The sequence below is a fragment of the Schistocerca gregaria genome, chromosome 2 (assembly GCF_023897955.1).
Source record: "Schistocerca gregaria isolate iqSchGreg1 chromosome 2, iqSchGreg1.2, whole genome shotgun sequence".
Lineage (NCBI taxonomy): Eukaryota > Metazoa > Arthropoda > Insecta > Orthoptera > Acrididae > Schistocerca > Schistocerca gregaria.
The window spans coordinates 630,643,891-630,656,313 of NC_064921.1; the positions used below are offsets into that span (position 1 = coordinate 630,643,891).

Below are 12,423 nucleotides of genomic sequence, written 5' to 3' on the forward strand. Positions count from 1 at the left end.
TGATCAGTAGAAACTTGGGATCGATAGTTTCTTGGAGGTTTTAACCGGTACTGTTAATATAGTCACAGATTATTGGTGGCCTCCACTTGTCATTCATCCTCAACAAATTTCATTTTTGTTGTAAAACATTTTCTCTCTTTCGAGTTCGTGAACTGAAAATTGGGCCCACTGAATTTCAGCCCAGTGAAATTTGGGCCCAGTAAGGGTCCACTAATGACCTTGCCTGGCAAATAGACGAGATGAAGGAACCTATCTGGAGATTTTCCAGCTCGGATTTTCAAGCTATACTGTACAGAATGCTGCGCTCTGAGAAGATCAGTGTTATGAGTACATCGACGCTTCCTACAAGAAATCGTTTCAGGTTGCAAAACCATGGGACGTTTGCTGCTTCAGATGCTAGTCATTTGATTAAAACTTATCACGATTTTACAAAAATCTGTTGACAATTATCGTGTGATTCCTGAATACAGTATCCTTGCACAAATTTCACAGCTAAGACTTTTTCGAAACTGTTCCCAACTTTATTTTGGAGCTAAGATTTTATAAACTTTGTGTGTTTCGATGGCGTTATGTGAGAGAACATTTTTTTTTTTTTTAAATCGAATTAATCGTGTGTAATCTTGAGTTCACTACGAGTCAAGTATAATAATTAAGCAGTTAATCAATAAAAAAATGAGATAACGAAAGGTACCGATACTGTCGAGACAATTTCAAAATTTGCAACCGAAAAAGAAGGAAGTTGTTCTAAGCTACGTGATAGTCACCTGTCACTAAGGAAATCTTCGGTTCTTGTTCTACTTCCTTAACAATATGTGCTTTTTTTACTATTTGTAAGTTGCTACTTACATTTTGTACATTTTTCTATCTATATCCATCTTCTGATAAATTTAGTCAGTTTTTATATGTAGGAGATAGCTTTGAAACGAACCTCTATTTCACCAACTTCTTCGTACTTTTTATTATTTTTTCCAACATTTCATCCAGCTTCTTGTAGACCGTTATTCTTCAGTTCCCTTTCATACTCAGCTCTGCCGCCATTAACGAGCATACTGAATTTTCTGCTTTTCTTTTCAAACATCTAATTGACCTAATTGAGAAAGAAATTGAAGAAATGAATGATGAGATAAAAGAAATTATTGAGGTAGTGAAGGGAGACGAAAATTTAATAGTCATGGGTGACTGGAATTCGACAATAGGAAAAGGGAGAGAAGGAAACATAGTAGGTGAATATGGATTGGGGCTAAGAAATGAAACAGGAAGCCATCTGTTAGAATTTTGCACAGAGCATAACTTAATCATAGCGAACACTTGGTTCAAGAATCATAAAAGAAGGTTGTATACATGGATGAATCCTGGAGATACTAAAAGGTATCAGATAGATTATATAATGGTAAGACAGAGATTTAGGAAACAGATTTTAAATTGTAACACATTTCCGTGGGCAGATGTGGACTCTGAACACAATATATTGGTTATGAAGTGTAGATTAAAACTGAAGAAATTGAAAGAAAGTGGGAATTTAAGGAGATGGGACCTGGATAAACTGACTAAACCAGAGGTTGTACTTCCTACCTACGTTTCTAGCATTTGTAGACTTGGAGAAAGCTTTTGACAATGTTGACTGGAATACTCTCTTTCAAATTCTGAAGGTGGCAGGGGTAAAATACAGGGAGCGAAAGGCTATTTACAATTTGTACAGAAACCAGATGGCAGTTATAAGAGTCGAGGGACATGAAAGTGAAGCAGTGGTTGGGAAGGGAGTGAGACAGGGTTGTAGTCTCTCCCCGATGTTATTCAATATGTATATTGAACAAGCAGTAAAGGAAACAAAAGAAAAATTTGGAGTAGGTATTAAAATCCATGGAGAAGAAATAAAAATTTTGGGGTTCGCCGATGACATCGTAATTCTGTCAGAGACAGCAAAGGACTTGGAAGAGCACTTGAACGGAATGGGTAGTGTCTTGAGAGGAGGATATAAGATGAACATCAACAAAATCAAAAGGAGTATAATAGAATGTAGTCAAATTAAATCAGGCGATGCTGCGGGAATTAGATTAGGAAATGAGACACTTACAGTAGTAAAGGAGTTTTGCTATTTATGAACTAAAATAACTGATGATGATCGAAGTAGAGAGGATATAAAATGTAGACTGGCAATGGCAAGGAAAGCGTTTCTTAAAAAGAGAAATTTGTTAACATCGAGTATAGATTTATGTATCAGGAAGTCGTTCTGAAAGTATTTGTATGGAGTGTAGCCATGTATGGAAATGAAACATGCACGATAATTAGTTTGGACAAGAAGAGAATAGAAGCTTTCGCAATGTGGTGCTACAGAAGAATGCTGAATATAAGGTGGATTGATCACGTAACTAATGAGGTATAGAATAGGATTGGGGAGAAGAGAAGTTTGTGGCACAAAACGTAGAGGGAGACCAAGAGATGAATACACTAAGCAGATTCAGAAGGATGTAGGTTGCATTAGATACTGGGAGATGAAGAAGCTTGCACAGGACAGAGTAGCATGGAGAGCTGCATCAAACGTGTCTCAGGACTGAAGACCACATCAACAACAACATGAACATACAGTTATAAATGTACCCGTTCGTAGTCGCTAATTATAACAATATGTTTACTTTTGTGCTGTAACATAAAGCTAAAATCAGCGGTGGAAATATATTTGCGAACGCCGACCGTGTGTGGCTGTTTGTTGGATCGTCTGATCAGTCAGAAGTTGCATTGCAGAGGAGAAATATAATTATTTTTGGATACCTCAACATGAATTTCCTAAGGGACCGTAGTTTATCATGCATTTACCAGTAGAATATGCCGCGGAGAAAATATTTCGCCGCGTGCATCTTCCGTCCTATTTTGAGGAAAGATTCCGTGACTGAACTCTCTATTTCGCAGAAACATAAAGAAAATTAAATAAATTCATGAAAGAGTTAGACATAGATTCTATAATAAATAAATAGTCCATACAACAGTTCCATTTAACTCTGAATTTATGGCAATTAATAGATGAACTTAGACTGCAATGAAGGATATAACGTGGAAGCCGTTTTGACTGGCACTTCTCATAATGAAAATAATTCCTTTGACGTTTTCACATACACGTCGCACAATAAATCTACTGCTATGTAGTATCGCACTTTCACTTTACACTAAAATAATATTATTTTTAAGAATAATGCGCGTCCGATACAAGTTACAAGAGAGAAGAGAAAAAATGAGTAACTTAGTAACTGTTAATCAAGAATATCTCGTACATAAAAAAAAGTGTGTAAAAGTGTTCTTCTTCTGTCCGTTTTTCGCGCCGCGGTTTTCAAAGTCAATAACTCACTGCATCTCTGACGGCGCTTCGACAATAAACAAGTTACGTCACAGGTCGTTCACCTTTTACATTCTCGCAACATTATTTGCTAACTGTAGCTGTTGCCGAGCGACTGCTCGATTAGTGAATGATTTAAAATGATAAGGCAATCACATAGTGTTACATGATCTATTTGCCCAACCGAAATTAAACAAGAGGGTATGACATGATTGTTTGCGTAACTCATATGAAACAAGTGTTTCAATTAAAGTTCACGTGTGTCGCCCGAAGTTATTCGACTCACGAACCTACAGATCTATATACTGTTTACTGAGGTAGCCGCAGGGAGACGCAGAATAAACAGTAGGACGTCAGTGTATGGTCGTTCGCAGAGGGACAGCGAGCTATATCGGAGACAGATTGTCCCTCCATCTGAAGGGGGGAGGGGAGGGGGAGAGTGCCAGTGAGTTCTCTAAGTAACAGATTTACTTATACTTTCAATCCAAGTAATGGAATATAAACGTTACCTCCAGGTGGTAGCGTTCTAAGGCAACATATTATACATATACAGGCGGTATGAATGTTATTGTTCGATCATGAACACACTCACAACTCCAAAAGTTTGGGAGTATGCGTGCAGAGAGACACAAAGCAGAAAAACCACATAAAACTATTTGTTGGAATGCTTTGCCATATAGAGATCCATTGGAAGAATCTGAATGAAATATCACACCAGCAAGAAATTGGTAGTTTATAAAATCTTCGTTTAGCGCTTCTTGAGAATTGATCGCCAGTTTGGGACCATTAGCACTTAGGAAAAACAGAAATAATACAGAATATGGGAAGAAGAGCGGCTGTTTGGTCAGGGGCCGATTTAACAGGCACGCGGGCGTCACAAAGGTGCTCAGCCAGCTCCAGGACACGCGCTGCGGGAGAGCCTTTGTGTGCCACGGAGAGGCTTACTGTTCAAATTCCAAGAGCATACCTTTCAAGTAGAGTGAACGAAATATACCAGTTTCTCCCAAATGCATTTCACGAAATGACCACGGCTACAACTTGGAGCTCATACGGAGGCTTACAGACAGCTGCAAAACTCGTGAATGCAACATACAAGGGGAAAATTATGGTGGCACGCATAAAACCTTCCCTCATAGCCTTTAGATGGCTTTTGGAGTACGATAAAAATGTATGAGAGCTGTTCGGAAAGTAAGGGGTGCGAAAAGGAAACCACAGCGAAAATCCGATGAAGCTTTGCACCGATGTGTTTGGCAGTGTCTCCAATACCCCCTTCAATTGCCTCATGTCGCTCTTTTCAGTTCTGATCGCACAGTGAGCACGTAAAGATAATTAGAACAATAGTGTCTCCTGCCAAGTATGAGAGCCTAGTGTGAAATTTCGCCTGATGTCATACAGACCACATAACGCAGCCATCATATGTTTCCTTCTGCATGAAAATTCTCTGACGCACTCTGAAGGGGCGGTGAAGACACTCCTGCAGCGTTTTTGGTGGGAATTGTGTGATCACCCACAACACGGTCCGTTACTGACTGTCCCTGAACTTTATCTGTGCTCACATGAACCGCTAGCTATGAAGACAACGTTCTGGCACAGACAACAAGCTGTAGATGAGAATAGATAATTGGCAGGAATCACTGACGGCCTCGTTCTATGACAAAGGTGTTGGTAAGTTGGTACAACTCTATAACAGATATCTAAATCGGAGCTGCAACTATGTAGAGAAGTAGCTGTAACGTGTATTAACTGTTGCAAATAAAACATTTTTGATTTTCGCGGTGGTTTCCATTTTGCGGCCGATCGGACCTTACTTTCCGAAGAGGTCCCGTAGAAGCGTACTTGGAGCAATCCGTCTGCAGTGTGACATCGTAAAACGGCGCCAGCATCATTTGTATTCCTGCAATTTATTTCAATGTACATTGTTTCAGGTCTTGGGACGAGGAACGCATGCAAGCAAAAGGGAAGGGCACCAAACCGAGTTTCACTCGGGCCGTACTCGAGGTGTTCTGGCTGCGCTACTTTCTCTACGGCCTTCTGGAACTTTTCGACGTGGTTGTCCTTAGGTTTGTATATATTCTTCACGTACTGAAATCTTTTGCATGTACTGAATGGTTCAAATGGCTCTGAGCACTATGCAACTTAACTTCTGAGGTCATCAGTCGCCTAGAACTTAGAACTAATTATACCTAACTAACCTAAGGAATCACACACACCCATGCCCGAGGCAGGATTCGAACCTGCGACCATAGAGGTCGCTCGGCGCCAGACTGTAGCGCCTAGAACAGCACGGCCACTCCAGCCGGCGCATGTAATGAAAACTTTGACAGCTTCCAAAATGTTAACATAGTACTCGAAAAATTAGTTTGAAAAAAGACAGGAGGGCCCAAAAGTCCGTTAAAGTATGAAAATGCACTAATTCAGGGAATAATGTAGGTAGAGAGGTAAAACTTGACACACATTCCTGAAATGACATGGGGTTTTACTGAAACGAAAAACGAACGCACAAACTAGCCAGCAGATGGCGATGGACAGCAACACGTCAGTGGCCCTGCAAGAGACTCGTGTATAACATGAGTTGTGATGAGAGAGGGACTTAGATACACCAGCAATCGCGGCATGTTTATTTTACCAGAAAAGGCATTGTTAGTGAAGCTTTATTATCAGACAGGGGAATCTCCACTGCAGTTTTAGGATCCTATACCCACAAGGAGGATATTGGAACGTTTAAAGATGCTGTGACAAATGTCGCTGTGAAGGAGATTATCATGGAGTTCGAAGACACGGATCGTTTCGACGACTGGCACTGCTCGGGCCGTTTAGGAAGAAATGGAGATATGAACAGGATCATCTCCGCATAGTGAAGTCGGCTATAGATGGGCATTCTGCTCCTGAATTGATGCAGAGAGCCATATCTTTCTAAACAGTGGATAATGGATGATTAAAAAAAAATGAATGGTAGCTCATTCGATTTCATAATGCGTTTCTGGTGTTTGTAACGAGCGGGAAGAAAATTCTGTGCTAGGCTGCTGCAATGGCACGCATGTCACAGCCTTAAGAAAACGTTTCCAAGCTACAAAAAATGTGTTATAGACCATGTACTCATGTGTATTTGCAAACCTTTTTAGTACATGATGATTTTGCATCCATAAAAAAGAAAATAGAGAAAGCTCAGTTGTTTTCAATTTATTAGATGCTGAGTAGTATCCATTCATTGGGACATGTCGCAAAGTCATCCAGGCATCACTCCCCTTCCAACTGCTCTGTGTTCCCCACCACTCTCGCCAGTTGGACTGCAGACTGTCTCACTAGCTCACTGCTCCCCACTTCAGGGATCACAAGCAAGGTAGCTCACCAGCTCACTGCCCCCCCCCCCCTCCCAGTTCTAAAGAAACAGATTGCAAACTAGCTCAATACTCCCCACCAAGGCAACTATCTCTCGTGGACGAAATCACAAGGAGCAAGACCACATGGCGATTTCAGGCGTCACTCTGTTCTGTGCGCTCTTGGCAGAGTGAAACAGCTTGCAACTCACTTTCATCTGAGCACGTCTCCATTCGAGTTCAGCTCTTAATTCTTTGTATGCTTATTTGATGTGTTCTAATCGTCATCTTCTTGTGTTGTCGCTTTTCTGTTTCCTTGTTGTGTGAGTGTTCTTGCAAGGTGTACTCTTATATCTTCTTCTATACCTGTTTCACTTATGTTGGTGTGTCGGTAGCCTTTAAGCACCTTTTAATTACTTTGGGTGGACGGAACTAAATGTAATGGTTATTTTTGTATACACCCTATTCCATGTATACAGGTTGTCTCAGAAGGCATGGCCAATATTCAGAGATATGAAAGGAACAATCATTTAAAGCAAAAAAACTAAATATAGACATATGCCCTATTTCAAATGGATTCTGAGACGAAGTATATTTAAAGTAACTTTTGAGTGTCTCTCGTGAATAACAAAAAAATGGTTCAAATGGCTCTGAGCACTATGGGACTTAACTTCTAAGGTCATCAGTCGCCTAGAACTTAGAACTAGTTAAACCTAACTAACCTAAGGAATCACACACACCCATGCCCGAGGCAGGATTCGAACTTGCGACCGTAGCGGTCGCGCGTTTCCAGACTTTAGCACCTAGAACCGCTCGGCCACTCCGGCCGGCTCTTGAATAACACGAAATCCGTGGCCTCTAGCGTAAACGTGTCGCAGTAAAAAATTAAACTACATAAAATTTCCTTTAAAAGCGGTCTACTATTTTTTTTCTCATAGATTTTTAGGCTGCGTAAAGAGAGCGAGAGGATATGGAATTTCTTGAGCAACGCGTATGCATTGAGGTGTAGGTAAGCCAGTTTGAGGTAGTTTCTCGATTTGACAGACCACGTGTCTTATATCAAATTATTCGTCTCGAATTTGTCTACTCTACTGTGGTACATTGTAAACAGTGAAAATGTATTGTATAGTAAAAAAATAAGTATAAATGTACTTTAAAGATGTTCTATCTCGGAAACCGTTCAGAAGAGTGCATATATCCGCACAAAGTTTTTTGCTTCAAATGATTGTTGCTGTCGTATGCTTGAATATTGACCATTCATCCCGGGATAACCTGTATGTTATGTTTAATTTTTTATTTATTCTTAACCTGAACAGATAAATGCCCGCAGGAGTCCTCTTACATCAGACCAGAGTTTTATATGCAATTACAACAATTATTAAAATCACAGTTACCTAAAAAATCATTAATAATTTAATATATCTCTTCTTCTTCTCACTGAATTTGCCTGTTACGCCCTCTTGGCTGAAATTGTTGATTTTCCTCGAGCTTCCTAAATATCTGCTGCCATATAAAAATACAGGTTTAGTGATCTGAAATAAAAAGGCAATGTACCTTCCTTTTACATATTTTTCTGAGTGAATGTTGAGTGGTGAGTCATCAAAAAGAACTATTTCATTCCAGTGAGTGACCAATTCTGATCCAATTTCTGAAAAGAACAGTTTTTCCCATCTCTAAAATAAGCGCTCATGAAGTCGCACAATGCACCGACATTCCAAGCACTATTGTTTAGAGAGCACTATGGCGTACTATCCAGTGCTATCTGTACAAGATCCACCGTTAATACGAACTGCTGGCCACCGGTCTTGCGAGCATGTGTGGTCAAGACACTTCAAAAAATATGGGAAGATGACGATTGGTCGTCTAACGTGTTGTGGACCGACGATACCCATTTTGCAATTTGAAGATCTGTCAGACCCAAATCGAAAATGGTTCAAATGGCTCTGAGCACTTAGGCGCTTAACATCGGAGGTCATCAGCCCCCTAGAACTTAGAACTACTTAAACCTAACTAACCTAAGGACATCACACACATCCATGCCCGAGGCAGGATTCGATCCTGCGACCGTAGCGGTCGCGCGGTTCCAGACTGAAGCGCCTATAACCGCTCGGCCACACCGGCCGGGTGTCAAACCTACAACTGCAGAATTTGGGCTACTGGAAATCTTCGGACTGTCATGGAAACACCATTGCATGACGACAAAGTCACCGTGCGGAGTGGATTTATGATATCAGTCGTGCTCGGGGCCATTATTTTCGAGGAAATGTGGGGTGCCGCTTTTCAGGCTGGCAGCGTGACGTGCGAGAGGTACGCCGATATGTTACAGAATCACATCATTCCTAGCCTAGTCTGACTGATAAACACCTGCTGGAGGTTCGACTTTTATGGAGGATGGAACTCCGATCCTTATTGCTACACTCGTGGAAAATCTCTTGTGCACATTGTTTGCTCAGGATCGACTGCAGAGTCGCCACTCCCGTCATGCTTTGCCTCTCAGGACCCAGACTTTGGGGCGCCCTGTAATTAAAAGGCACAACCTGCTAGCCGCCATCATGGAACCACTCTGCTAATGAACAAATAAGAGACGGATGTAATATGTTCTCAGATACTGGTTGATGCAGACAAACTAACGTGTTGGAAATGTGTGGTAATATCTTATGGAACCAAACTCCTGAGGTCAGTTACACACTATTTAATTTAACTTAAACTAACTTACACTAAGGACGACACGGACACCCATGCCCGAGGGAGGACTCGAACCTCCGATGGGGAAAGCCACGTGGACCGTGAGAAGACGCCTCAACCGCGCAGCTACCCAGCGTGATTCTCAAGAAAATGCGATAATCATTTGTTAAGGAAATATATTGACAGTCAAGCAGAATTAAAAATATTTTGGAAAAGGCTATTTACCACGAGAAATCAAGGTTCGAATGAGGCATCAAGTCGTCGTCAACGAAACTAATGACTGCTCCCCGGGGAAAAGTAGAATAATGGAGTATTACAGTTTACAACCTCATGTGAATAAATGCTTCCTATCAGCACCTAGGCTGCTGGAACGATGTGTGACCTCTAAACTGTTTGGCTCCTGGTTGTCCAGGAAAACGAACGTACATGGTCGCTCTCTGTCTTCTCAATTTCAAAGCCTATGTTTGTAACGCCACTGACTATAAAAGTACAGGTAGTAAGCACTCAATACAGCTAGGCGGCATAGTAGAATTTGTTTGATATTCTATTGAATAAACGAAATACCGTCAATTTATTGCACATAGTGGGCACATTAGTATATTGGGAAGCGTAGGTTGTGTGTGAGAGAGGTTACCTTTGATCTTTAAGACGCAGCTTTGTGCCAAATGATTCCTAACCAGTAAAATTCAGAATTCCGTCGGTTTACTGTAAATCATCGATGTTTGGTGCCACTCCACGAAAATTCTGCTAAATTCGAAACTTGCACTTGCACACCGAATTGTACAACGTTCGACACTGTGCCATTCCAGCGGACCAGAATCCCTTTCTTCGACTTCTGCCAAGACGCAAATCCCACCCAGGTAACTTCTGGTTCACACACTGTCCCTCATCCTCCTAGTCTGGGCCCTATATACCCGCGTCCCTTACCCTCCTTACCAAAAGGAAAATGAAAATTAGGTCTTACAATCTACATTAAAACTACTGGCACCACTTTCATAGTCGCATCCAGCGACACGAAGCACGGCGGTGTTTGTATATATTGTTGGGCTTCAGCAGTCATTTGTGAAATTTCTCTTATTATTCCATGGGGATTTTCGCGGATGATGCTGTAGTATACAGAGAATTTGCAGCATTAGAAAATTGCAGCGAAATGCAGGATGATCTGCAGCGGACAGGCACTTGGTGCAGGGAGTGGCAACTGACACTTAACATAGACAAATGTAAAGTATTGCGAATACATAGAAAGAAGGATCCCTTATTGTATGATTATATGATAGCGGAACAAACACTGGTAGCAGTTACTTCTGTAAAATATCTGGGAGTATGCGTACGGAACGATTTGAAGTGGAATGATCATATAAAATTAATTGTTGGTAAGGCGGGTACCAGGTTGAGATTCATTGGGAGAGTCCTTAGAAAATGTAGTCCATCAACAAAGGAGGTGGCTTACAAAACACTCGTTCGATCTATAATTGAGTATTTCTCATCAGTGTGGGATCCATACCAGGTCGGGTTGACGGAGGAGATAGAGAAGATCCAAAGAAGAGCGGCGTGTTTCGTCACAGGGTTATTTGGTAAGTGTGATAGCGTTACGGAGATGTTTAGCAAGCTGAAGTGGCAGACTCTGTATCGCGGTGTAGCTTGCTGTCCAGGTTTCGAGAGGGTGCGTTTCTGGACGAGGAATCGAATATATTGCTTACACCTACTTATACCTCCCGAGGAGATCACGAATGTAAAATTAGAGAGATTCGAGCGCGCACGGAGGCTTTCCGGCAGTCGTTCTTCCCGCGAACCATACGCGACTGGAACAGGAAAGGGAGGTAATGACAGTGGCACGTAAAGTGCCCTCCACCACACCCCGTTGCGCGGCTTGCGGAGTATAAATTTTGATGTAGATGTAGATAACTAATATGGTTTGATTGACAGACATTGACTGCTAAAGAGGATGGAGGAGGAAACACAGATCTGGGCACTCTCATGCATCCAGGACGTGGAATTGACCCTAAAAGGCGGGAGAATCTGCAATGGGAAGAGTATGAGAATGCATGTGCACAGGACATATTGCCTGTATTTCGAAAAGTATTATGATGAACTTTCTATTCTCACAAGATTTCGGATTAGTCCCCCACTCGACTCTGTGTAGGGGTACCACGGATGTGCTGATCATGAGAAAAAGAATAACCAACGAGAGGGTAAGATTCTAACAGTTCACACCTGGAGTGTCACAAGTCGTAATGTGGTACGAAATCTAGAAAGGGTGCTAGAAAGGGCGGTCTGGATACAGCGTGGGCTAGTGACACGAAATGGACAGAAGCATTTCTGATCGGACGGATATAGGGTAATATCAACAGCAGCATGAAATTGTGTTTAAAGGCAGGATGATTCATCATGTATAGAAAGGTTGGGCAGAGAGTAAGTTATAGAAACAGTTTAGTGCTATCATTATTCTCATCAGGTTCGACGGCAAACGAGCGCCAATAACAGGTATGTAAGGGCACGTCACAAATAGAAGATGAAAGACATTCCTGAGGATATGAACAAGTAATTCATGGGCGAGGCTGCTAAAATAAGTCATTTTGAAGTGAAATAAATAGGAAGATGGAATGAGTACAGGAAAATCTGAAGAAACAGAAAAAGAAATGGTGGTCTGAATGACAGACATCCACATGTGTCGATCCACTTTGCCGTCCAGAAGGACGAGATCACCCAGGAACGCCATAAAAACAACCCCAGACCATAACGCTCTTTCCTCCGTCCTGGACCGGACCGCTCATTGTTTCAGGGTGTTTTTCTTTCAGACTTTTCACGCCGTACACGCCAGCAGTCATATGGAAAGGCCACCTATCGCCATTCAGCGGAGGTCCAGTTGCGCCATTGGCGTGCGAATTCCAGCATTCGTCGCCGACTGCTGGGCTGCATGAACCAGGCGGCTGCTGCTGAGGCACAAAAAGAACAAGGCTACGGCCCACGCAGCCCCACAGTAGGCTCGTCCCCCGTTTTGGATGGCTCCATTTTGCCATGCAAGGTGTACTTTAAACAAAGCGGTACATGAACAGTGTACAGGCTTGCCGTTTCGTAAATGCTTCCATCACT

At 41.9% G+C, this 12,423-nt stretch overlaps 1 protein-coding gene across 1 annotated transcript in view; it reads left to right on the forward strand.

The window, feature by feature from the left end:
• LOC126335904 (ATP-binding cassette sub-family C member 4-like) overlaps positions 1-12,423 on the forward strand; it is a 227,009-nt gene that overhangs the window by 68,980 nt on the left and 145,606 nt on the right. Inside the window, exon 4 of the mRNA XM_049999377.1 lies at positions 5,254-5,388. Coding sequence (XP_049855334.1) covers positions 5,254-5,388 — 135 coding nt within the window. The remainder of the gene's footprint in view (positions 1-5,253; positions 5,389-12,423) is intronic.